Source organism: Tursiops truncatus, chromosome 9, assembly GCF_011762595.2.
Source record: "Tursiops truncatus isolate mTurTru1 chromosome 9, mTurTru1.mat.Y, whole genome shotgun sequence".
NCBI classification, from domain to species: domain Eukaryota; kingdom Metazoa; phylum Chordata; class Mammalia; order Artiodactyla; family Delphinidae; genus Tursiops; species Tursiops truncatus.
In genome coordinates this window covers 98,977,349-99,000,472 of record NC_047042.1, presented here as the reverse complement: position 1 = coordinate 99,000,472, position 23,124 = coordinate 98,977,349, and the positions used below count along the sequence as shown (strand labels likewise).

General features: G+C 40.9%; 1 protein-coding gene across 3 annotated transcripts in view; it reads left to right on the top strand.

Moving 5' to 3' along the window:
* LOC101323319 (GTPase IMAP family member 4) overlaps positions 1-13,909 on the top strand; it is a 43,134-nt gene extending 29,225 nt beyond the window's left edge. For 2 of the 3 annotated variants that reach the window (XM_073810068.1, XM_019933945.3), the window contains exons 2-4: positions 9,628-9,726; positions 10,812-10,865; positions 12,175-13,909. In XM_073810068.1, the coding sequence (XP_073666169.1) occupies positions 9,628-9,726; positions 10,812-10,865; positions 12,175-13,100 (1,079 nt within the window). In that variant the 3' untranslated portion in view covers positions 13,101-13,909. Of the gene's footprint in view, positions 1-7,425; positions 7,940-9,627; positions 9,727-10,811; positions 10,866-12,174 lie in introns of those variants that run through there. The other variant, XM_019933946.3, reaches the window with a different exon arrangement.
* The last annotated feature ends 9,215 nt before the right edge of the window (positions 13,910-23,124 follow it).

The window sequence follows — 23,124 nt, the reverse complement described above, 5'->3', positions numbered from 1 at the left end:
GTAGACTATCATTTAGCCTCCACGTATTTGAGTTTTTTAGTTTCTTTTCTTGTAGTTGATTTCTAGTCTCATAGCATTGTGGTCAGAAATGATGCTTGATATGATTTCAGTTTTCTTAAATTTACCAGGGCTTGTTTTGTGGCCTAGCATGTGATCTAACCTAGGGAATGTTCCATGTGCACTTGAAAAGAATGTGTATTCTGTGGCTTTTGGATGGAACGCTTTCTATATGTCATTGAGTTCATCTGGTCTAATGTGTCATTTAAGGCCAGTGTTTCCTCATTGATTTTCTGTCTGGATGACTTGTCCATTGATATAAGTGGGGGATTAAAGTCCCCTACTATTATTGTGTTACTATCAATTTCTTCCTTTATATCATTAATATTTGCTTCATGTATTTAGGTGCTACTATGTTGGGTCCATGTATATTTACAATAATTTTTCTTCTTCTTGGATCAATCCCTTGATCATTATGTATTGTCCTTCTTTGTCTCTTGTAAGAGTCTTTAAAGTCTATTTAAGCTGATATAAGTATTGCCACTCTGACTTTCTGTTGATTTCCCTTTGTGTGGAATGACTTTTTCCATCCCCTCACTTTCTTTTCTTTTTTTTTAATTGGTGTATAGTTGTTTTACAATGTTGTGTTAGTTTCTACAGTACAGCAAAGTGGAGTTCCCTGTGCTATACAGCAGGTTCTTATTAGTTATCTATTTTATACATATTAGTGTATATATGTCAATCCCAATCTTCCAATTCATGCCCCCCTCCCGCTTTCGCCCCTGAGTTTACATACATTTGTTCTCTACATCCGTGTCTCCATCTCTGCCTTGCATACCAGTTCATCAGTACCATTTTTCTAGATCCCACATATATGCCTTAATATACGAAATTTGTTTTACTCTTTCTGACTTACTTCACTCTGTATGACAGTCTCTGGGTCCATCCACGTCTCTACAAATGACACAATTTCGTTCCTTTTTATGGCTGAATAATATTCCATTGCATATATGTACCACATCTTCTTTATCCATTCGTTTGTCGATGGACATTTGGGTTGCTTCTGTGACCTGGCTATTGTAAATAGTGTTGCAATGTATATTGGGGTGCATGCGTCTTATTGAATTTATGGTTTCTCAGGGTATATGCCCAGTGTGGGATTGCTGGGTCATATGGTAATTCTATTTGTAGTTTTTTAGGGAACCTCCATACTGTTCTCCATAGTGACTGTATCAATTTACATTCCCACCAACAGTGCAAGAGGTTTCCCTTTTCTCCACACCCTCTCCAGCATTTATTGTTTGTACATTTTCTGATGATGCCCATTCTAACTGGTCTGAGGTGATACCTCATTGTGGTTTTGATTTGCATTTCTCTGATAATTAGTGATGTTGAGCAGCTTTTCATGTGCCTCTTGGCCACTTGTATGTCTTCTTTGGAGAAAGACATTAAGGTCTTTAGGTCTTTATTTAGGTCTTCTGCCCATTTTTGAATTTGGTTTGTTGATATTGAGCTTCATGAGCCGTTTATATATTTTGGAGATTAATCCTTTGCCCATTGTGTCATTTGCAAATATTTTCTCCCATTCTGAGAGTTGTCTTTTTGTCTTGTTTATAGTTTCCTTTGCTGTGCAAAAGCTTTTAAGTTTCATTAGGTCCCCTTTCTTTATTATTGTTTTTATTTCCATTAGTCTAGGAGGTGGCTCAAAAAAGATCTTGCTGTGATTTACGTCAAAGAGTGTTCTTCCTACGTTTTCCTCTAAGAGTTTTATAGTGTCCAGTCTTACATTTAGGTCTTTAATCCATTTTGAGTTTATTTTTGTGTATGGTGTTAGGGAGTGTTCTAATTTCATTCTTTTACATGTAGCTGTCCAGTTTTCCCAGCACCACTTATTGAAGAGACTGTCTTTTCTCCATTGTATATCCTTGCCCCCTTTGTCATAGATTAGTTGAGCACAGGTGTGTGGGTTTATCTCTGGGCTTTCTATCCTGTTCCATTGATCTATATTTCTGTTTTGTGCCAGTACCATGTGGTCTTGTTTCTTGTAGCTTTATAGTCTGAAGTCTGATGTCAGGGAGTCAGATTCCTCCAGCTCCGTTTTTTCTTTTTTTTTCCCCTCAAGATTACTTTGACTCTTTGGGTTCTTTTGTGTTTCCATACAAATTTTAAGATTTTTGGTTCTAGTTCTGTAAAAAATGCCGTTGGTAATTTGATTGGGATTGCATTGAATACATAGATTGCTTTGGGTAGTATAGTCATTTTCACAATATTGATTCTTCCAATCCAAGAACATGGTATATCTCTCCATCTGTGTCGTCTTTCACTTCTTTCATCAGTGTCTTATTGCTCTCTAAGTAGAGGTCTTTTACCTCCTTAGGTAGGTTTACTTCTCGGTATTTTATACTTTTTGTTGCAGTGGTGAATGGGATTGTCTCCTTGATTTGTCTTTCTGATCTTTTGTTTTTAGTGTATAGGAATGCAGGAGATTTCTGTGTATTCATTTTGAATCCTGAAACTTTACCAAATTCATTGATGAGCTCTAGTAGTTTTCAGGTGGCACCTTTAGGATATTCTATGTATAGTATCACGTCATCTGCCAACAGTGACAGTTTTACTTCTTTTCCAATTTGTATTCCTTTTCTTTCTTTTTCTTCTCTGATTGTATTGGCTAGGACTTCCAAAACTATGTAGAATAATAGTGGCAATAGTGGGCATCCTTGTCTTGTGCCTGATCTGAGAGGAAATGCTTTCAATTTTTCACCATTGAGAATGATGTTTGCTGTGGGTTTGTTGTATATGGCCTTTATTATGTTGAGGTAGGTTCCCTCTCTGCCCACTTTCTGGAGAGTTTTTATCATAAATGGATGTTGAATTTTCTCAAAAGCTTTTTCCGCACTTATTGAGTTGATCATATGGTTTTATTCTTCAGTTTGTCAGTGTGGTGTATCACATTGATTTATTTGCGGATATGGAAAAATCCTTGCATCCTGAGGTATATCCCACTTGATCATGGTGTATAATGCTTTCAGTCTATTGTTAGCTTTGGTTTGCTAATATTTTGTTGAGGATTTTTGCCTCTATTTTCATCAGTGATATTGACCTGTAGTTTTCTGTTTTGTGATATCTTTGTCTGGTTTTGGTATCAGGGTGATGGTGGCCTTGTAGAATGAGTTTGGGGGTGTTCCTCCCTCTGCAATTTTTTGGAAGAGCTTGAGAAGGATAGGTGTTAGCTTTTCTCTAAATGTTTGATAAAGTTCACCTGTGAAGCCATCTGGTCCTGCACTTCTATTTGCTGGAAGATTTTAAATCACAGTTTCAATTTCATTACTTGTGATTGGTCTGTTCATATTTTCTATTTCTTCCTGGTTCAGTCTTGGAAGGTTATAGTTTTCTAAGAATTTGTCCATTTCTTCCAGGTTGTCCATTTTATTGGCATAGAGCTGCTTATAATAATCTCTTATGATGCTTTGTATTTCTGCGGTGTCTGTTGTAACTTCTCCTTTTTCATTTCTAATTTTATTGATTTGAGTCCTCTCCCTCTTTTCTTGATGAATCTGGCTAAAGGTTTATAAATTTTGTTTATCTTCTCAAAGACCAGGTTTTAGTTTCATTGATCTTTGCTACTGTTTTCTTTCTTTCTGTTTCATTTATTTCTGCTCTGATCTTTATGGTTTCCTTCCTTCAACTAACGTTGGGTTTTGTTTGTTCTTCTTTCTGTAGTCCCTTTAGGTGTAAGGTTAGATTGTTTATTTGATATTTTTCTTGTTTCTTGAAGTAGGACTGTATTGCTAGAAACTTCCCTCTTAGAACTGCTTTTGCTGAATCCCATAGGTTTTGGATTGTCATGTTTGCATTGTCATTTGTCTCTAGGTATTTTTTCATTTCCTCTTTGTTTTCTTCAGTGATCTCTTGGTTATTTAGTAGCATACTGTTTAGTTTCCATGTGTTTGTGTTTTTTATGTTTCTTTTTTCCCTGTAATTTATTTCTCATTTCATAGTGTTGTGGTCAGAAAGGATGCTTGACACAATTTCAGTTTTCTTAAATTTACTGAGACTTCATATGTGACCCAAGATGTGATCTATCCTGGAGAATGTTCCATGTGCACTTGAGAAGAAAGTGTAATCTGCTGTTTTCTGATGGAATGTCCTAGAAATGTCAATTAAATCTATCTGGTCTATTTTGTCATTTAAAGCTTGTGTTTCCTTATTAATTTTCTGTTTGAGTGATCTGTCCATTGGTGTAAGTGGGGTGTTAAAGTCCCCCACTATTATTGTGTTACTGTCGATTTTCTCTTGTATAGCTGTTAGCATTTGCCTTATGTATTGAGGTGCTCCTATGTTGGGTGCATATATATTTATAATTGTTATCTCTTCTTCTTGGATTGATCCCTTGATCATTGTGTAGTGTCCTTCCTTGTCTCTTGTAACAGTCTTTATTTCAAAGTCTATTTTATCTGATATGAGTATTGCTACTCTAGCTTTCTTTTGATTTCCATTTGCATGGAGTATCTTTTTCCATCCCCTCACTTTCAGTCTGTATGTGTCCCTAGGTCTGAAGTGGATCTCTTGTAGACAGCATATATAGGGGTCTTGTTTTTGTATCCATTCATCCAGTCTGTGTCTTTTGGTTGGAGCATTTAATCCATTCATATTTAAGGTAATTATCAATATGTATGTTCCTATTACCATTTTCTTAATTGTTTTGGGTTTGTTTTTGTAGGTCCTCTCCTTCACTTAGAGAAGTTCCTTTAGCATTTGCTATAGAGCTGGTTTGGTGGTGCTGAATTCTCTTAGCTTTTGCTTGTCTGTAAAGCTTCTGATTTCTCCTTCAAATCTGAATGAGATCCTCACTGGGTAGAGTATTCTTGGTTGTAGTTTCTTCCTGTTGATGAACTTTAAATATATCGTGCCACTCCCTTCTGGCTTGCAGAGTTTCTGCTGACAAATCAGCTGTTAACCTTATGGGAGTTCCCTTGTGTGTTGTCATCTTTCCCTTGTTGCTTTTAATAATTTTTCTTTATCTTTAATTTTTGTCAGTTTGGTGACTAAGTGTCTCTGAGTGTTTCTCCTTGTGTTCATCCTGCCTGGGACTCTCTGTGCTTCCTGGACTTGGCTAGCTATTTCCTCTCCCATGTTAAGGAACTTTTCAATGATAATCTTCAAATATTTTCTTGGATCCTTTCTCTGTGTCTTCTCCTTCCAGGACCCCTATAATGTGAATGTTGGCATGTTTAATATTGTTCCAGAGGTCTCTTAGGCCGTCTTCATTTCTTTCCTTTCTTTGTTCTTTATTCTGTTCCGCAGCAGTGATTTCCACCATTCTGTCTTCCAGGTCATTTATCCGTTCTTCTGCCTCAGTTATTCTGCTACTGATTCCTTCTAGTGTACTTTTCATTTCAGTTAATGTATTGTTCATCTCTGTTTGTTTGTTCTTTAATTCTCCTATGTCTTTGTTAAACATTTCTTGCATCTTCTCATTCCTTGCCTCCATTCTTTTTCTGAGGTCCTTGATCATCTTCACTATCATTATTCTGAATTCTTTGTCTGGAAGGTTGCCTATCTCCACTTCATTTAGTTGTTTTCCTGGGGTTTTATCTTGTTCCTTCATCTGGGACATAGTCCTCTGCCTCTTCATCTTGTCTGTATCTCTGTGAATGTGGTTTTTGTTCCACAGGCTGGCAGATTGTAGTTCTTCTTGCTTCTGTTGTCTGCCCTTTGGTGGATGAGTCTATCTAAGAGGCTTATGCAAGCTTCCTGATGGGAGGGACTCCATCCCCTCACTTTCAGTTGGTGTGTGTCCTTATATCTGACATGAGTCTCTTGTAGACAGTATATATATGGGTCTTATTTTTGTATCCATTCAGCCACTCTGTGTCTTTTGATGGGAGCATTGAGTGCATTTACATTTTAGGTAATTATTGATATGTATGTTCTGACTGCCATTTTTTTAATTGTTTGTGTGTTGTTTTTGTAGGTGTTTTTATAAATTTCTTTTGCTTTTGTCTCTTCTCTTGTGATCTGATTACGATCTTTAGTGTTATGTTTGGATTCCTTTTTCTTTTTTCTCTTTTCCTTTTTCCGTGTGTGTGTGTGTGTGTGTGTGTGTGTGTGTATCTATAATAGATATTTGGTTTGTGGTTACCATGAGGTGTATATATATATATATATATATGATTGTTGTAAGTTGCTGATCTCTTAATTTCCAACGCATTTTTAAATCCCTGCTTTTGCACTCTCCTCCTCTCATTACTGTTTTTGACATCATATTTGACATCTAATTGCTTTGTGTGTCCCTTAAGTGCTTACTGTGGATATAAATTATTTTACCGCTCTTCTCTTTTAACCTTCCCACGAGCTTCGTGCGTAGATGATTTCCCACCTTTATGTTTGCCTTTACCAATGAGCATTTTCTGTTCCGTAATTTTCTGGTTTCCAGTGGTGGCTTTTCCTTTTTCTCCTAGAGAAGTTCCTTTAACATGTGTTATAAAGCTGGTTTGGTGGTGCTGAACTCTTTTCCCTTTTGCGTGTCTGTAAAGCTTTTGATCTCTCCATTAAATCTGAACCAGAACCTTGCTGTGTAGATTCTTTGTAGGTTTTTCTGGCCCCGTTGGCTGCCAGGCCCTGGCTTGTGCTCTGGCTGCTGGCCTGCTGCTGGGTGGGGCTGGCATTCGGTGCAGCTGGCTGTGGGACCTGTGGTGCTCCAGGGCTGGTGCTGGCCCACTGGTGGGTGGGCCCAGGTTTGGGGTGGCTGCCTGAGTGTGCAGGGCTGGTGCCAGTTTCCTGGTGAGTGGCATTGAGTCCTCTCATGGCTGGCTGTTTGGCTTGGGAGGCTCTGGGACTGGTGCCAATTGGCTGGTGGGCAGGTAAGCCCCTGGCAGGAATAGGCTAGAGGGAAGACTCTAAGAATGGAGAAGACTCCATTCTATGACAGGTGTCCTTGTCATAGAGTAAACTCCCCCAAACAGCTGCTGCCAGAGTCTACGTCGCTAGGGGAGTCCTCCTTGCCTCCTGCCTCTCTGGGAGGCTCTCCAGGATCAGCCAGTGAGTCTGCCCCAGGCTCCTTTGAAATTACTGCTTCTATGCTGGGTCTCAGAGCATGGAGATTTTGTCCGTGCCCTTTAAGAATGGGGTCTCTGTTTCCCACAGCCTTCTTGCTCTCCCACGTGCAAGCCCCTCTGGCCGTAAAAGTCAGATATTTTGGGGGCTCGTCATTCTGGTGCAGGATCCCCCAGGCTGGGGAGCCTGAAGTGGGGCCCAGACCCCTTGCTCCTTGGGGAGAACCTTTGTAATTGTAATTATCTTCCCATTTATGTGTCACCTACCTAGGTGTATGGGCCTTGACTATACCTCTTCCTATCTGTCTTGTGGTTCCTTCTTTATATCTTTAGTTGTGAGAAATCTTTTCTACTAGTTTTTAGGTCATAATTGCTTTCTAAATAGCTGTAATTTTGGTGTGCCCATAGGAAGAGGTGAGCTCAGGGTTTTCCTACTCCACCATCTTGGCCACACTCTGAGTGGCAACTCTCTGGTTTTGACCCAGTGGTTTTTTCTCAAACTTCACAGCATGACCCATATTTCTTCCCTCCCTATAGAGTCTTTGCATGGTCTGATATGGTAGCAACTAGGCAGATGTGACTATTTAACTTTAAATTAATCAAAATGGAATAAAATTAAAAATTCAATCACACTCATCACATTTCATGAGCTCAATAGCCCATGTGGCTCAGGGCTACCAAACGGAGTCACACAAAACAATCTCATCATTGCAGGAAGTTCTGGTGCTGCTAGGTGATAAGGTGGGCAGGTCTCTTGCATGAGCAAGTTTGGACAGCTCCTCCCCTCACTTCCTCTCTCCTCTTGCTTCTTGATAGCTTAGTGTCACCTCCTGGTTTAGCATTGCTTTCAAAGTCAGAGGAGGGAGCAGGACCCAGAATTTTTTTAGGTAAGGGAATAGGGGTGTTTGTGGGGGTGGGAAGAGAGGGAGGGAAATGTGTGATTTGGTGGAGGGGGGACTTCTCTTCTGGATCTATATCTTAAAACTCCCTGCAAACTTGCTCTCAGAATAGATTTCTCATTGGTTCCTGCTTCCCGTCTTTGCTGATTTTAGGCAGTAATCTGTTTTGAAGACTGAGCTCTACAAATTGATAACTCTTTCAGCAGTCACTGCTCAGAGGATACTTGTATGAAAAAATGATTGTTTTCACCATTGATAGAATTTATAAGTAAAGTTGAAGCTTTCATGGTTTGTGTTGGCTGAGCAGACAGAATTAGCTGTGTGGGGAGCTGGTGGTGAAAAGAGCACTAGGAGATGTAAGAGGCGCAGTCAGCAGCCCCGTGTCACAAAGCCAGCACACGGTCAGGATCCAAGACTCTCTTACCTAGTTAATGATCTGCTCAGAGCTGCCCCTTTGGACCTTCCTCCTCAGGAACAGTCCCGCCGTGGACTTCACCCAGAGTTGGGGAAGGGGAACTTTTAGGAGATAGGAGGAGGGAAATACCAGCCCATGTTACTATCTACAGTTCAGGAGAATCTGGGGATGCATGGGTGCTTCTTCCTTAGGCAGTAGGAGGAGAATTCAGCCATCCAGTGTCAGTATGGAGAGAAGTTCAGACCTCTGGTTTTACATCAGATTTAGGAGAAAGAGAACAGCATTAAAGAATGCTGAAGAGAAAGTCCACAGACTGAATGGAAACACCATTCTTAATGGTGTTTAAGAAACACCCCAAACCTTTTGTTTTCCTAGTTCTGGTATCTTACTCCTTCTCCTGAAATCAATCACCAACATCAACCATGTGACCAAAGCTGATTTTTTTTAAATTCTGTGATTTCTCCTCCCAGTTTACAAGAAGCTGTTTCCTACTTCTTATTCCTAATCCACTTTCAGAGGAAGTGCCTGTCTTTCTAACAGTGTTTGAAATTTGTATTTGTTGGCTTCCTATCAGACACGCTTTCTTTAACAACTAGCATTTCAGCCTGTCCTACTTAAAATCTGATCTGCTAAGAGTTCTTCAAATGGCTTTCTCCGTTGCCCAACGTTAGTAGGTAGCAATGAAAGAAAACCTTTAAAACGTATTACCGTGTTTCAAGGATGCTAGGTGTTGTTAATAAGGAAAGGATAGGGGACTTCCCTGGCGGCACAGTGGTTAAGCATCTGCCTGCCAATGCAGGGGACACAGGTTCAATCATCGGTCCGGGAAGATCCCACACGCCATGGAGCAACTAAGCCCGTGTGTCACCACTACAAGACCTGAGCTCTAGAGCCCATGAGCCACAACTACTGAGCCCACGTGCCACAACTACCGCAGCACACGTGCCTAGAGCCTGTGCTCTGCAACAAGCGAAGCCCCTGCAATGAGAAGCCCACGCATTGCAATGAAGAGTAGCCCCCGCTCGCCGCAACTAGAGAAAGCCCCCGCACGGCGATGAAGATCCAATGCAGCCAAAAAATAAATTAATTAAGTTTTTAAAAAATAAGGAAAGGATAATCTTTTTCACAAGCCGGATTAGGCTGGACGTAAAGCTCAATCAGAGAGAAGGCAAGAATCAGGGGGATTTGTTTTAATCAATTCATTTATTTAACAAATACTTACTGAGATCCATGCTTTGTCCAACATTGTGCTTGTCCCTAGGGAATAACGGGGCAGACAAGACACAGACAGTTGACCATCACAAAGCTTACAGTCTACGAGGAGACAGTAAAAAAATCAGACGAACAACTTCCTATTGTGGTACGTATTCTGTAGAAACCCTTGGAGTGTGGCTAGCACAAACTCCACACCAGAGCTAACTTGTTGGTTGGTGATGGGGATGGAGAAGCCCTCTCTGGAGAAATAACAGAACACGGTGGCCTCAGGGCTGAGCAGAAATGAGCTGGGCATTGGATGGGTGTGGGAGTGCTCCAGGGAGGGGGAAATATTCCCCAAAGGTCTAGGAGCTGGAGGGAGCTTAGAGGATTCACGGGACATTGAGGAGACCAGTATGGCTCAAGTCTTTTGAAAGAGAGAGAGAGAGTAATTGATCATGCAGGGCCTTTTGGACCATTCCAAGGGTTTTCAACTATTTGAACAATAAAAAGCAAAAGGAATCCATTAGGGAATTTAAGCAAGGAAAAAAAATCAAATTTCAGTTTTAAAAAGCTGTCTGATTATTGAGTGGAGAAGGGATTGAAGATGCAGTATCAGTTGGGAGCCTATTACCTTTACAGTCAAATGACAGTGGGTTGGATTAACATGGAGATGCGGAGAAATGGAGAGTTTTGCATTTTTGGAAGTAAAATCAATAGGATTTGGTGACAGACCGATGAGCAAGTGAGGAAGGAAGTGTTGTGGATGTGACCCCAAGATTCTGCATGAGCCATTTGGGGGTGCCGTTTACTGAAATGGGGACCAGGCTGGGGATGGAGGTCAAGGGCTCAATTTTGTCTGAGTTCTCTGTGAGATGCCCATAAAGTTGCCAACTGGACAAGTTGAATGGGATTTGACAGTTTGGAACTCTGAGAAGGGTCTAGGCTGCAGGCTACGTACAAATGGCATTCAAAGCAATAATTCACTGAATAGAGTGGGCGAGGGCACCCAGAACCAGTGCCGAGGAAGGCCCTGAAGCACTTACATTTGTGTAAAGAAAAATGAACAATCTGAAAGTGAGACTGAAAACAGAGAATGGAGAAGTATTGGGAAATAGAGGAAGAGAAATCGAGTAGCAAGCAAGTTTATGAAAAGAAAAAGAAACTGTTGGTTACATGAGGTTGACATTTCCAGTTTCCAGTTACTCTCCATTTACCTGAAATGACATAGTTGTTTTTCTTTATTTCCAGGAATTCAAACTACAATGGCAGCCCTTTACCCCAGCAAGTCCAGGACCAGCCATGGTGAGAGGCTGCTCGGGGCTAGGCCGGCCAGGCTTGGGGGAGGAGGGCTGGGTCTCTCCTGTCCCGTCAGTCAGCCCCCCTCTGCACAAGAGCAAAACATTTTCAACCACATTTCTTATTTTCCCTTCGTTTACTCTGCTCTCTCATTTCTCTCGACCCTCTATGCCTTCTTCTTGTGATGTAGCTAAACAGCTAAGAGGAAGAGAGTTAGAATATCCTGATTGATCCGGACTTGGTGAGGTTTCTTATGTGCTACTTCCTACAGCGTGGACACACCAGAACAGTGGGCTGTAGCCTCCCTGATTGTTTCTCTGCCCCTCTCTTCAGCCCAAGAGAGGATTGGGAAGGAGGAACGTGGATGTAATTAATTCCTCATTCAGTTCCTTAAATTCCCTGCTGCTGGTGGCCTCACTATAACCAACAAATTCAACAGACTGATCACGCCATTCCTCACATAACCTTGCTTCTACTCCCTTATCCATAGACATTGATTATATCGTTTGAGCTTCTGCTGGTTTAGCAAACCACCCCACAATTTAGGAGCCTAAAACATCAACCGTTTAGCTGGCTCTTGGTTTTCTGGGTCAGTTGGGCAGTCTTTGGGTCTGGATCAACTTGGCTAATCAACTTGGCTAATGTATGGATTGTCTCAAAGCAGAAATAGGTAGTTATAACACAGGATTCCTCACGCAGGAATCAGTCTTACATTCAAGGGCCGGCTGGCAGGGTCTGTCTTCTCGGGGAAACAGCCTCTCAAACGTGATTGCCATTTCTCTTCCCGCCGGTCCTGGGTCTATGCCTAGCAAATCGGGCAGACTTTGACTTTATAGACACGTTAAAGAGATATGCAGAGACCTGCTGAATACAAACACGGAAAGAGCTATCAGATGACTTGGTATGTTACTTAAGGTTTCAGTTGCTGTGCTCTGCTGCTCTGATTATTAACTTCGAACTTTCCTAGGAAGTAAAATACGCAACGTCAATTTTGTGTTACTTCCTATGTTATCTTATGAAGAACAGCTACCAGTAGCAGCTCAGAGTTCTCTTCTTAACCATTTTGTTTCCTCCTCTGTGGGCTACTTACCTACACAAGGTCACAGTAAGAAGCTCAGGGGGGATGCTGAAAAGTACCTGGGCAGTCCCCAAAGACTGCAAGAGGAACACGAGCCCAGAGGGCTTTCTATAGACATCCCTTGAGTGCGGAGGACCCTAGCAGGCAACAGAGAAGGGCACCAGTGGGCAGGAGCCTTGCAGGGGAGACGGTTGAAGTTCCTTCTAACACTACGGCTTTTGTTTCCTGTTGTGCCAGGGCTTGGAAACCAAGACCCCAGAGATTCACAACTGAGACTCGTCTTAGTGGGTAAGACTGGGGCAGGAAAAAGTGCAACAGGAAACAGCATCCTCGGAAAGAAAGTGTTTCCTTCGGGCTTTTCTGCAGTATCCATCACCAGGTCCTGTAAGAAAGGAGACAGCACCTGGAACGGGAGGGAAGTCGTCGTTGTGGATACGCCAGGCATCTTTGACACAGAGGTACAGGATGCTGACACTTGCAAGGAGATTGCTCGCTGCATGGCCCTGACCTCCCCAGGGCCTCATGCTCTCCTCCTCGTCATCCCACTGGGCCGGTACACACCGGAAGAGCAGAGAGCCACGGAAAAGGTCCTGGAAATGTTTGGAGAGAGAGCTAGGAAACACATGATTCTCTTATTCACCCGGAAAGATGACTTGGAAGGCACCGATTTCCGTGATTACTTAAAGGAAGCTCCAGAAGTCATTCGAGAGCTGATGGACAAGTTCGGAGACCGCTACTGTGTGTTCAACAACAGGGCGACGGGAGCTGAGCAGGAGGACCAGAGGCAGCAGCTGCTGGTCCTGGTTCAGCGCGTGGTCGCAGAGTGCAAAGGCAGGTGCTTCACGAACAACATGTATCAAAAGGTCGAGGAGAGGATTCAGAAACAAATCCTAGTGATACAAGAAAATTACAGAGCAGAGCTAGAGAGACAGAAAGCGCAGATAAGACAGGAGTACGAAGAGAAAATCAGAATGCTGGAGGATGAACTAGAACAGCAAAAGCAAGAGATGCAAATGAGGAGGCAGTTGGCAGAAAGGGAGGCTTTCTGTGCTGCAAGGCAGCAAAATGCCAGACACGAAGTTGAGAATCAGAGCGGGATACTTGAATTCATCTTAGGCCTGTTTAAGGTGGTTTCTTTGGTTTTCTCTCTGTTTAAGAATTAAACATTAAGATCCAACTTCATGAAAATGTGTCTATACTTCCTGCATATTTTCAGCTGGCCCTGCCCCATGTAAGTCAGAGCATTCTCGTTTTTCTGTCTCTCAGACTCTCAGGACTAAGGAGAGTAAAGCTCACTGCTGGGAATTGGTATATGTCGATTGATTTAACAGGGGAGGGACAAACTCTCAATCTGTGAAACTCCAAAGCACAACGTATTGATGCTCCCTAATTGTGAATTCTTTCTCAGAGACACAGAGAGAAGGAATGCAGGAGACCAAAGAAAATGACCCCAAGCTTTCTCTGTTTATCCCTAGTAAATGTTTCTCCTCTGGATTCTTTCTAGATTGGTAGGTAATCTCCCCCTGTGGTTTCGTCTCACTTATTTTACCCTCAGAATCACAGTGATCATCTTAACCTTATAGTTTATGAGAAAGATCAATTCTTTGCATTAGTTAAGCTTATAGATGGAGATGTTTATAGAATTCTTTGTAGATGAATGGAAATTTGTTTACTTACAATTTTACAGAAGGACTCAATTGTTCCTTATCGTCTGCCCATTGACGAACAGAGTTGTCTGGAAGATAGATCTTTCAGAACTCAACTATGTGAAATGCGAGAAAGAGTGAAAGAGATTCAACAGATAAGAGAACAATGTTTGGTATATTCAGATGTATCTGTAGAAACTCTTTGACCAACACCAGCCAATTTGCTGAATAACCAGTTCTCTCCTTTTCTTGGGAAACTAACTGCTGTCCCACCCAGTTGAATTGTTTGCTTATTGTTATTATAATAAAACTTTTCTGTTCTCTCATATTTGTACAAAATGGAATCTTTTTTTGGAAAATACTACCACTATTTCTTCTAACAGCACAGGGATGAATTATAGTCTTTTGCAAAAGTTCAAGATGCTTTTGGAAGTAGGCTTGGTCTACCCTCTAGACTTCTCCCTTTCTCCTTTTCCCTGGAAGGTTTCAGCCACATTCTCAACGCCTCTGACAGTCAGAGACTACATTGCCCTTGGTCTCATTCATTATGTGTTGATAGAAATTACACGTGACCTACGTTTCTGAGACCTTTGTGGCTTTCCTGATGCAACAATTCTTTTTAATATATGGATAAAAATAGCTAAGTCCCTATCCCTTTTCTACTCTTCTACTGAGTACTCTTCACCTAATAATTTCTAGGCTTCCCCAAAGCACTTTTCCATGTTCTACCAACGTGTTCTGGTGGTCATATGTGGCCTATGCCAACTCTCCTTGCTCTGTCACCTTAAAATCGTCTTCTCCATGTCCTAACCCATTTTGCTCAAACTAGGGCATATGTCTCTCCATGATTTCCCCCAAACACAAGGAGTTTAGACTGTACACTTAATAAAAATCAGCAAAGGCTCACGCATATGAGAAGCACCGTGCAAAGAAGCACATGACTCCTTTAGAGGTAGTCGCTCTGAGTAGAGAGATTTGGATTCACTCTGCAGAAGGTGGGTGATCTCTGTCTCTACTGTTTTCATCATTGGCGTTGTAGTCAAAATTCTGAGATATGAATTTAATGTGCTATTGTATTACAACCTTCTATTAACAAATATTTAACCAAAGAACCACATACACCTCCCAAGAAAAAGTAAATACAGGCTTAATACGAAGAAAATTCTAACGTCAGTGGTTATTTTCTGTGTAAATGCATTCAATTATTCTTACCCTTGCCTCCGAGTTAATGCTGTAGATGAGACAAAGAAAAAGGTTTTGCTCTTGACTAGCAGTTAGGAAATGAGAAGCCCGTGTGACATATCCCGAGAGCAGCTTTGCCTATTTGCCTCCCAGGGCAGAAGGCAGACAGATTAATGAAACTGTGCATTGTGACTAATACAATAGAAGAATGAAGCATGTTCTCTTCTCTCAAGACTTTTGGGAGTTCATACCTATTCATCTATTTATTAACATTCATTGGTTGTTTGTACTTGGTGGTAGGTTTTATACGAGACACTGAGAATCTAGAGATAAGTAAAACAAAGTCCCTTTTGAGACTGGCTTCATTCACTTAGCGTAATGATCTTGAGAATCATTGACGCTGTGTGTACCAAGAGCTTGTTCTCCTTTATTGCTGACTACTATTCCATCTTATTGATGTCCCACAGTGTATCACTTCTCCTTTACTTATTCTTATGCCCCTAATTGATTGCTCTTGTCAAACTGCATTTGCTAAAACCTCCATTATAATGTTGATTAGTAGTGGGTGGGCATACTTGCTTTCTTCCTGGATACGCCCTCCGTGTTTCCCAATTAGGTAAGTGAGACAGCTGCTGAGCTACAGTAGTACATGTATTTGTGTGTGTGTGTGCACACGCGTGTGTGTGTGTGTAATCATGTTAAACAAGTATCCCCCAATCACTATTTTCTTGAGGGTTTTTATCATGAGTGGCTGTTGAATTTCATTAAAGGCTTTTAAAAAATCATCCATGAGAATTATCATGGTGAATGATATGAACAGATTTCCCAATATTGAACCAATTTTTCATTTCTGTTTTCTATCCCTCTTGGTCAGGATGTATCACATGCTTGATGTGTTGGCACCTGTTTGCTAATATTTTATTTAGTATTTTTGTGTTGATATTCACAAGAGATGTGGCTCTATAGTTTTATCTTTTTGTACCATCATTATCAGACTTAGGTATCAATGTTAGATTTGTTTTCAAAAAGCAATTCGGAAATTTCTCATCGTTTTCGATGCTCTGCAACAATTTAAAGAGCACTGAAACTATCTGGACTTAGAAGGTTTGGAAGAATTTCCATGCATAACAGTCTGTCCCTGGTGCTTACTTTGTGGTGTGGTTCCTTAATAGCTTTCTCTAATTCTTCCATGCACACTGGTCTATCTTCTCTCTCTAGGGACTTCCCTTGCAGTCCAGTAGTTGAGATTTCACGTTCCAATGCAAAGGGTGCAGGTTTGATCCCTGGTTGGGGAGCTAAGATCCCACATGCCTTGGGGCCAACAAACCAAAACATAAAACAGAAGCAACATTGTAACAAATTTAGTAAAGACTTTTAAAATGGTCCACATCAAAAAACCTTTTAAAAATATTTTTAAAAATAAATTTGTCTCTAATGGAGATAAGTTTGGTAATCTGCATTTCCCTAGGAAATTATCCATTTCTTCTAGGTTTTCAAATTTATTTGCAAAAAGGTTCTAAATTTTAAAATTGTCTTCAATTTCAATGGTTGTTCCTCTTGTCATTTTGGAAGTTTTATTTGTGCCCTTTTCTCTTTTTCTCCTGAATAAGTTAATGAGTAGTTTGTTAATTTTAAATTTTTTCAATAAACCAGGATTTTGATTTATTAATTAGGTGTATTTTTTTCTCCACTACATTAATTTTTGTCTTTCATACTTGTACTTTCTTTTGGTTTACCTTATTGTACTTTTTCTAGCTTTTTTGGAAGTGAGAATTTAATTCATTTTCTTCTTTTTTTTAGTTGAAGAAGTTTTTGGTGCAATGCTTTTTACTCTGATCACTTCTTTTTTTTTTTTTTTTTTCTGTACGTGGGCCTCTCACTGCTGTGGCCTCTCCCGTTGTGGAGCACAGCCTCCAGACGCACAGGCTCAGCGGCCATGGCTCACGGGCCCAGCCACTCCGCGGCATGTGGGATCTTCCCAGACCGGGGCACGAACCCGCGTCCCCTGCATCGGCAGGCGGACTCTCAACCACTGCGCCACCAGGGAAGCCCCTCTGATCACTTCTTTAAATGAAGCCTATAGCTTCTGACATTTAGTATTTTTATTAGTATGATCTGTAAGAAATTCTAAAGCCTCAGTTTGTATTTTTCTTTTCAACAAGAGTTGTTTAATACAAGGTGTTTTCATTTCTCGATGGAAGGACTTTTTTCCAAATGTAATTTCTGGTTTTATCTCATCATGATCAGAAAGTGTTGTTTTTATTATTTCTACTTCATGGAACTCACTGATGTTTGCTAACGTATATTAATATATGATCAATATTTGTGAATGTTCCATGTGCATTTGAAAAAGGGTGTATTCTCTGATATTACGCAAAAAGAGTGTATTTTCTATAAATCCAAGAGAGCTACTTTCTTCATTATGTTTATTCTTCTATCTCCTTACTTATTTTTTGTCTACTTGATTTGTCTTTTCTGACAAGTTTATATTAAAGTCATATTATTAGGACCTGTTAGTCCATATCTCCTTGCATTTTCTGTACTTTTTGCTTCATATACACAATGGCTATGCTATGTAGTGCGTACATTTTCTTAGGCATTATGTCTCTGATATAGGATTTGTGAGAAAGGATAATGAGATACGGAAATTTTAACTCTATTTTTAATTTCTCTTGAGACAATAGTTGCATTTGCAGAAAAAATGCTTTGAGCAAGCTTGTGGAAACGAGTCCTCTGAGAATATAAGTCAGTTGCTTCTTGTGGAACAATTTGGAATTCACTGGAAACAGCCTACGAGGCAAAACTAAACATATACTACATTTAGGACACAAATAGAAAATGTACCTGTTTAATTTGTCTATAATTTTATACTCTTTCCTAGATCCCATGCATTACTTCTAGGGAAAATATACAACTAAATGTTTACTCTTGTTTAAAAACCAGTCCAATCGGATCTGCTAAAGAGCCGTGTTTAGTCCCCATTTAGGTGACTTAGAGACTCCTTGCAACCATCGTATTTCTTTCCTTCAGTGGGGGATGGGTTTCTTCTGTGACATCGTGATCTGCGGAGAAAGATGGGGTCTCCAAGCCTCAGTCCCTGTCTCCTCTACTTGTTGGGTGACATCCCATGTCTGTCAAGCCTCTGCAGCCCTGCTGGTCCCCAACAAGAAAGTCCACAAGCTGGTGTAAAGTCACCAAGTGAATGAATTTCTCACTCCAGGCAGTGCCCTTTGAGGGTCTCCTGGCTGACTTCACCACAGCTCCTGATGGTCTAAAATCTCTGTGGCTGGTCCGGCAGTGACGCTCATTCAGCCCTGGAATGTAAGCTGGAGGCTATGTCTGGTTGCATGGAAGAGAACTTCACCAAAGCAGCTTAACAAAGGGTTCAATTGTGATACAAGGCGTTTACGGCTGGTAAGTCCAGAGCCCATGTAACTACCCAAAGAACTTGATTTTTTTCTCCACCATTACTTGCAAGTAACTTTTGTCCTCAAAGTGGTAAGACGGCTGCTTCACCTTCAGCCTCATGTCTGAATTGCGGGTGGAAAGAACACAGACACAAGAAGGAGGACAGAATGCCACATCTATTACAGAAGCAAAGGCTACCCAGAAATGTCCACAGAGCTTCTGCTACTACCTCGTGGTCATATGGTTACCCCCAGCTGCAAGAAACACTGTGCAATTCAGTATTTCACACGGGTACGTTGCAGTTATAAGCAAAATTGTAGTTTTGTTAGTGAACAGGAGGGGTAAATGCTAGTAAGCAGATGACTAGCGGCACGTGCCAGAGGCAGCTGGGGCGAGTTTGCTCTACACCTGGCTCTAGAGCGACCTCACTCCCACCCTCATGGTGAATTCCTTTGCCAATTCCCAACCAGACTTTCCTAGAATCCTAAACTCTTGTTCATTCTACATACAAACCAAGAAAGAGAATACAACGTCAGAACTTGAGTCTGGTTCCAAAAGGACAGAGGCTTGTAACATACTAAATATCCTACAGATAAACTTTGGATAAACTACGAAGAATCAAATGCTAGAAAGTACCGGGGAGCAGCCAAACCAGATAGAAACGGAAAGTGTTTCCATCCTTGAGACGAGGACCACATAGGGTGACATCCAGGTTTAAAGGCTTTTCGCAGAGGGTGTTCCCCAGATCCTAGCTCAAGAAGTGACCAGAACTTAACTATCTAATATACCTCTTGTTTCCTGAACTTGGAGACACAAACTTTAGGACACATATCTGATGGCTTGATTCCTCTGCCTTCCTGTTTCCTTTCCCCTATAAGAGGAGCTGTTCTCATCTCTTATCAGCTGGACTTCTACCGTGTAAAATGTTATCGCTTAGTGCCTAAACCTTTTCATGCAAATTGGAGAAGTGATAGAATACAGACCATCCATTCTAGAGAAAACACCCAGCTTGACAAGGTTGTCATCTTTCGACAAAATTCTATTAGTATTTTTAAAAATATTAAAATCTGATTATTCAGGTTTTTTCCTGTATTTTGTGGAGCATTAGCATGCATCAGAGTCGCCCGGAAGACTTGCTAACGTACAAAGTTTCTGAGTCAGTGGACCTGGGAATCTGCATTCCTAACAAGTTCCCTGCATTGCCGATCTCGCTGGTCCAGGAATATACTTTGAGAGTGATTACACTGGAGCAAATATCCTGTGCTTGAATAAAAAGGGAAAGTCACTTCAATAATTATCAAGGCATTTCCCCTGCTCCAAATGTTACCAGCCAGAGCCAGGGAGCCAAAGACCCTTCTCCCCTCCAGGATTCTGCAGGAAAACTATACACACAAAGAACTGAATCAAATAAAGCTAAATACCATCTTGTTACCAGAATTCTAGGACTCCCTGGTAAAGATGAAGTGGAGACCAGAGCAGGGATGAAAAACCTAAGTTAGGAGTCTTCCTTCTTTTCCCTGAAATGGAAGAGAGCTAGTTTCACATAATGGGGCCACCTGACAACCAAAGAGTCATAGTCTGAGAAGGTGAAACCCAAAAAGCAAGACTCCTCTGGACCACCAGAAAGAGGACTTTTTTGGTCTGCTTATAGGATGAAACAAGGAACCAAAAGTGTTGGTCATATCTGATCACAGCAGGTCAAAAGGTTGAGAGGGCCGTTTGTTTCCTGTTTCTGAAAAATGAAACTCATAGCAGGAAGTGGTCTAATGGGTCTAATGGCTCTCCTAACATTCTTAACATCCCCAAACAGGTCAATCCCTCTGCCTTTCGTGAGAGGGAGACCGTTTATGAAGTGTCACTCCAGAGTTTCTCCCTCCTGGGTTCTGGAGGGATTAGCACTTCCTCGTTCCAAGCTAGAGGGAAGGCAGTCGACTTGATGTAATAACACCCACTGCTGCCCGTGGGACCCGCCCCATGAGTTTCAAAATCACTAGGAAAGATGAAAGCGTACAAGAAGCGTACGTACAAGAAGCTTAGTATCTATGGTTATTGTGGAAACCAGCTAAAGAAGTGAATTTTGAGTCTTCATGAAATTGAGTCAAATAGAGAACAGTAGTACATGACTGAGAAAGTAGAGGGAAGCATAAAGAAGTGAGCTCAGGAAATTCCCAGAAAGAACAAGAAAGATTTGGGGCTCTCCATGCTGTGGAAATGTAGCTTGAGCCAAGTTTCACCAACTCTTCAAGGGGTAGGGTGAAAAAATATTTAGTGAGGGCCTCACGTATGCCAGCAAGTTGGTACGCAGGAGTGAACAGGAAGAGTTAGCTGCCACTCACTACTGAGGGAGTACATGTTGAAATGAAAATTCAAGATAATATTTTAATGCTTTGTCCCAGGCATACCCAGCATCAAATAGGTGTAACTCCTATTCGATGTCGTGGATGAGATAGGAAAGCTTTCCCTAAGGTCAGATGTAAGGTGAATCCTTCCATCTGAATTATTGAGCTGTGCTGAATGCTGTAAACGGGGCACCATTGATTCTTCCTGGGTCCTCTGCATCTCAGGGAAGGAGCCTGGGCCAACGTTCCTTATCATCCCTTTCCCTACAGGTCCGGGTTACGGTCTGCCAATGAGAAGCACTCCCACAAGATTTGGAACTTGCTGGAGAAGGAGCACATGGCAACCGTTGCAAATAGACTACGGGAGACGGCGGTGTGTTTCACAGCTCATAGCTGCTGAAAATCACCCAGGTCAGCACACCACCTCGCTCCCCAGGCCAGGGCAAGCCTTTCATTCCTTGGACTAAAAGTTCATCCAACTTTTAGCATTGACATATATACACTACCAAATGTAAAATAGATAGCTAGTGGGAAGCTGCTGCACAGCACAGGGAGATCAGCTCGGTGCTTTGTGACCACCGAGAGGGGTGGGATAGGGAGGGTGGGAGGGAGACGCAAGAGGGCGGGGATATGGGGATATATGTACACATGTAGTTGATTCACTTTGTTGTACAGCAGAAACTAACCCAACATTGTAAAACAGTTATACTCCAATAAAGATGAAAAGAAGAAAAGAAAAAGAAAGATGTGGATGAAAGTCATACACTCACCAATCTAATGTATCTAAAGGCAACTTAAAAAAATTTTTTTTTTTACCATTTTAGAAGGATAAACAAAAAGTTCATCCTACTTTTAGTACCTAGATTGGCTTCAGTTTTCCTAATCGAATACTCTGTATAAGTGGAGAGGGATGAAATGTTACTGGAAACAGTCAAGGCAAAATAAAGCAGGATCCAGAAGTGGAGAAGAGCATATGGTCCAGGAATTCTGGGGCGCAGAGTACAAGTGTGAGACTGGAGATGACTGCATGTGCTTCCATCATGAGCAATTTGTGCCAAGTATCTATTAAAATTCTCTGACAGTTTTGAAAGATGTAAAAATATCTATACCCCTAATTTGAATTTTTTTTTTTTTTTTTTTTTTTTTTTGCCCTGAGTTTACATCTTTTCCTAGACGTGGGACGACTTTAAGACATACTCAAAGTATCACTCGGATCATGTCTTAAGTCACACTTCTCATATAACTCTAAAGAAAGAGACTTGCAATTTTTCAAACCTTAAATCAATTCATCTTTGATATTATTTTAAAAGTCTTACCTTCTCTGGGCAATTGTTTGGTGCCTTGATGGAAGGTCTTTCGTGTTTTGCATACTTTAGAATTTTTAGTCTTTTCTTTAAAAATTTGCAGTAAAACTTTCCATAGGGCTTCCCTGGTGGCGCAGTGGTTGAGAGTCCGCCTGCCGATGCAGGGGACGCGGGTTCGTGCCCCGGTCCAGGAAGATCCCACATGCCGCGGAGCGGCTGGGCCCGTGAGCCATGGCCGCTGAGCCTGCGCGTCCGGAGCCTGTGCTCCGCAATAGGAGAGGCCACAACAGTGAGAGGCCCGCGTAACGCAAAACAAACAAACAAGCAAACAAAAAAAAACAACTTTCCATAACCAAAGTAATAAGTTGTTTTCACCATCTCTCCAACTAAAAGTGTTTTTCTTTTTCATGCAGTAATCCAAAGTGTTTTACACCTGGCCCAAGTTATAAGCTCAGAGCCTATTAAAAGTTGTCTAGAGGTTTTTGTTGGACATTTAATTCTGCCTTCAGTTGTCAAGTCTGTTTTTGATGGTTGAGAGGAAACATTTTATCAAATCCTGTATGTGTTTGCTGAAAAGGTCTCTAACAGCTTTTTTTTTTCTTTTTTGGTTTTGCTACACAGCATCAAATTGCAGTTGCCACTGTGAATGTTATAACACATCTTCCAGCCTCTTTCTCTCTCCTGTTCCAGTTTTACTACCTGCTTAGTCATCTCCATTCATTCTGCATCAATATCATGCCTTCATTTTAAAGATTAAATATTGTCCATACTTATTTTTAAATTAAGATTTAACTCAACCCCATTATAAATAAAATAATAAACTGTATTTAAATTTAATGGTCATTATCTACTACAATGTAGACAGGTATCACTATAACTCATGCTGTCTACACAAAGTATTCGAATAAAAGTATTACATCACTGCATTAGGAAGATTGTTCAAAGGGAATCAATCTTCTGACATTGACTAGATCAATGATGTATATATGTTCTCATACTAGAAACAATAAATGTGGCCAAAATTTACATTGCAATACAGCAATAATATGTGATACAACAGTTAGAGTGAAGTGTATTTCTACCCAAACAACAAAGCTGTGTTTCATGGTAAAATATTTTACAGTGCTTCAGTGTTTAAATTTAAATTAAAACAAATTATCATGAAATAAAAGTTAAAATTCAATTTCTCAGGTACACCAGCTACATTTCAAGTGCTCAATAACCACATATGGCTGGTGGCTACCATATTGGATATTGCAATTTCTAGAAAATACTCAAATATTTGGAAATTAAACACATACACCTAAA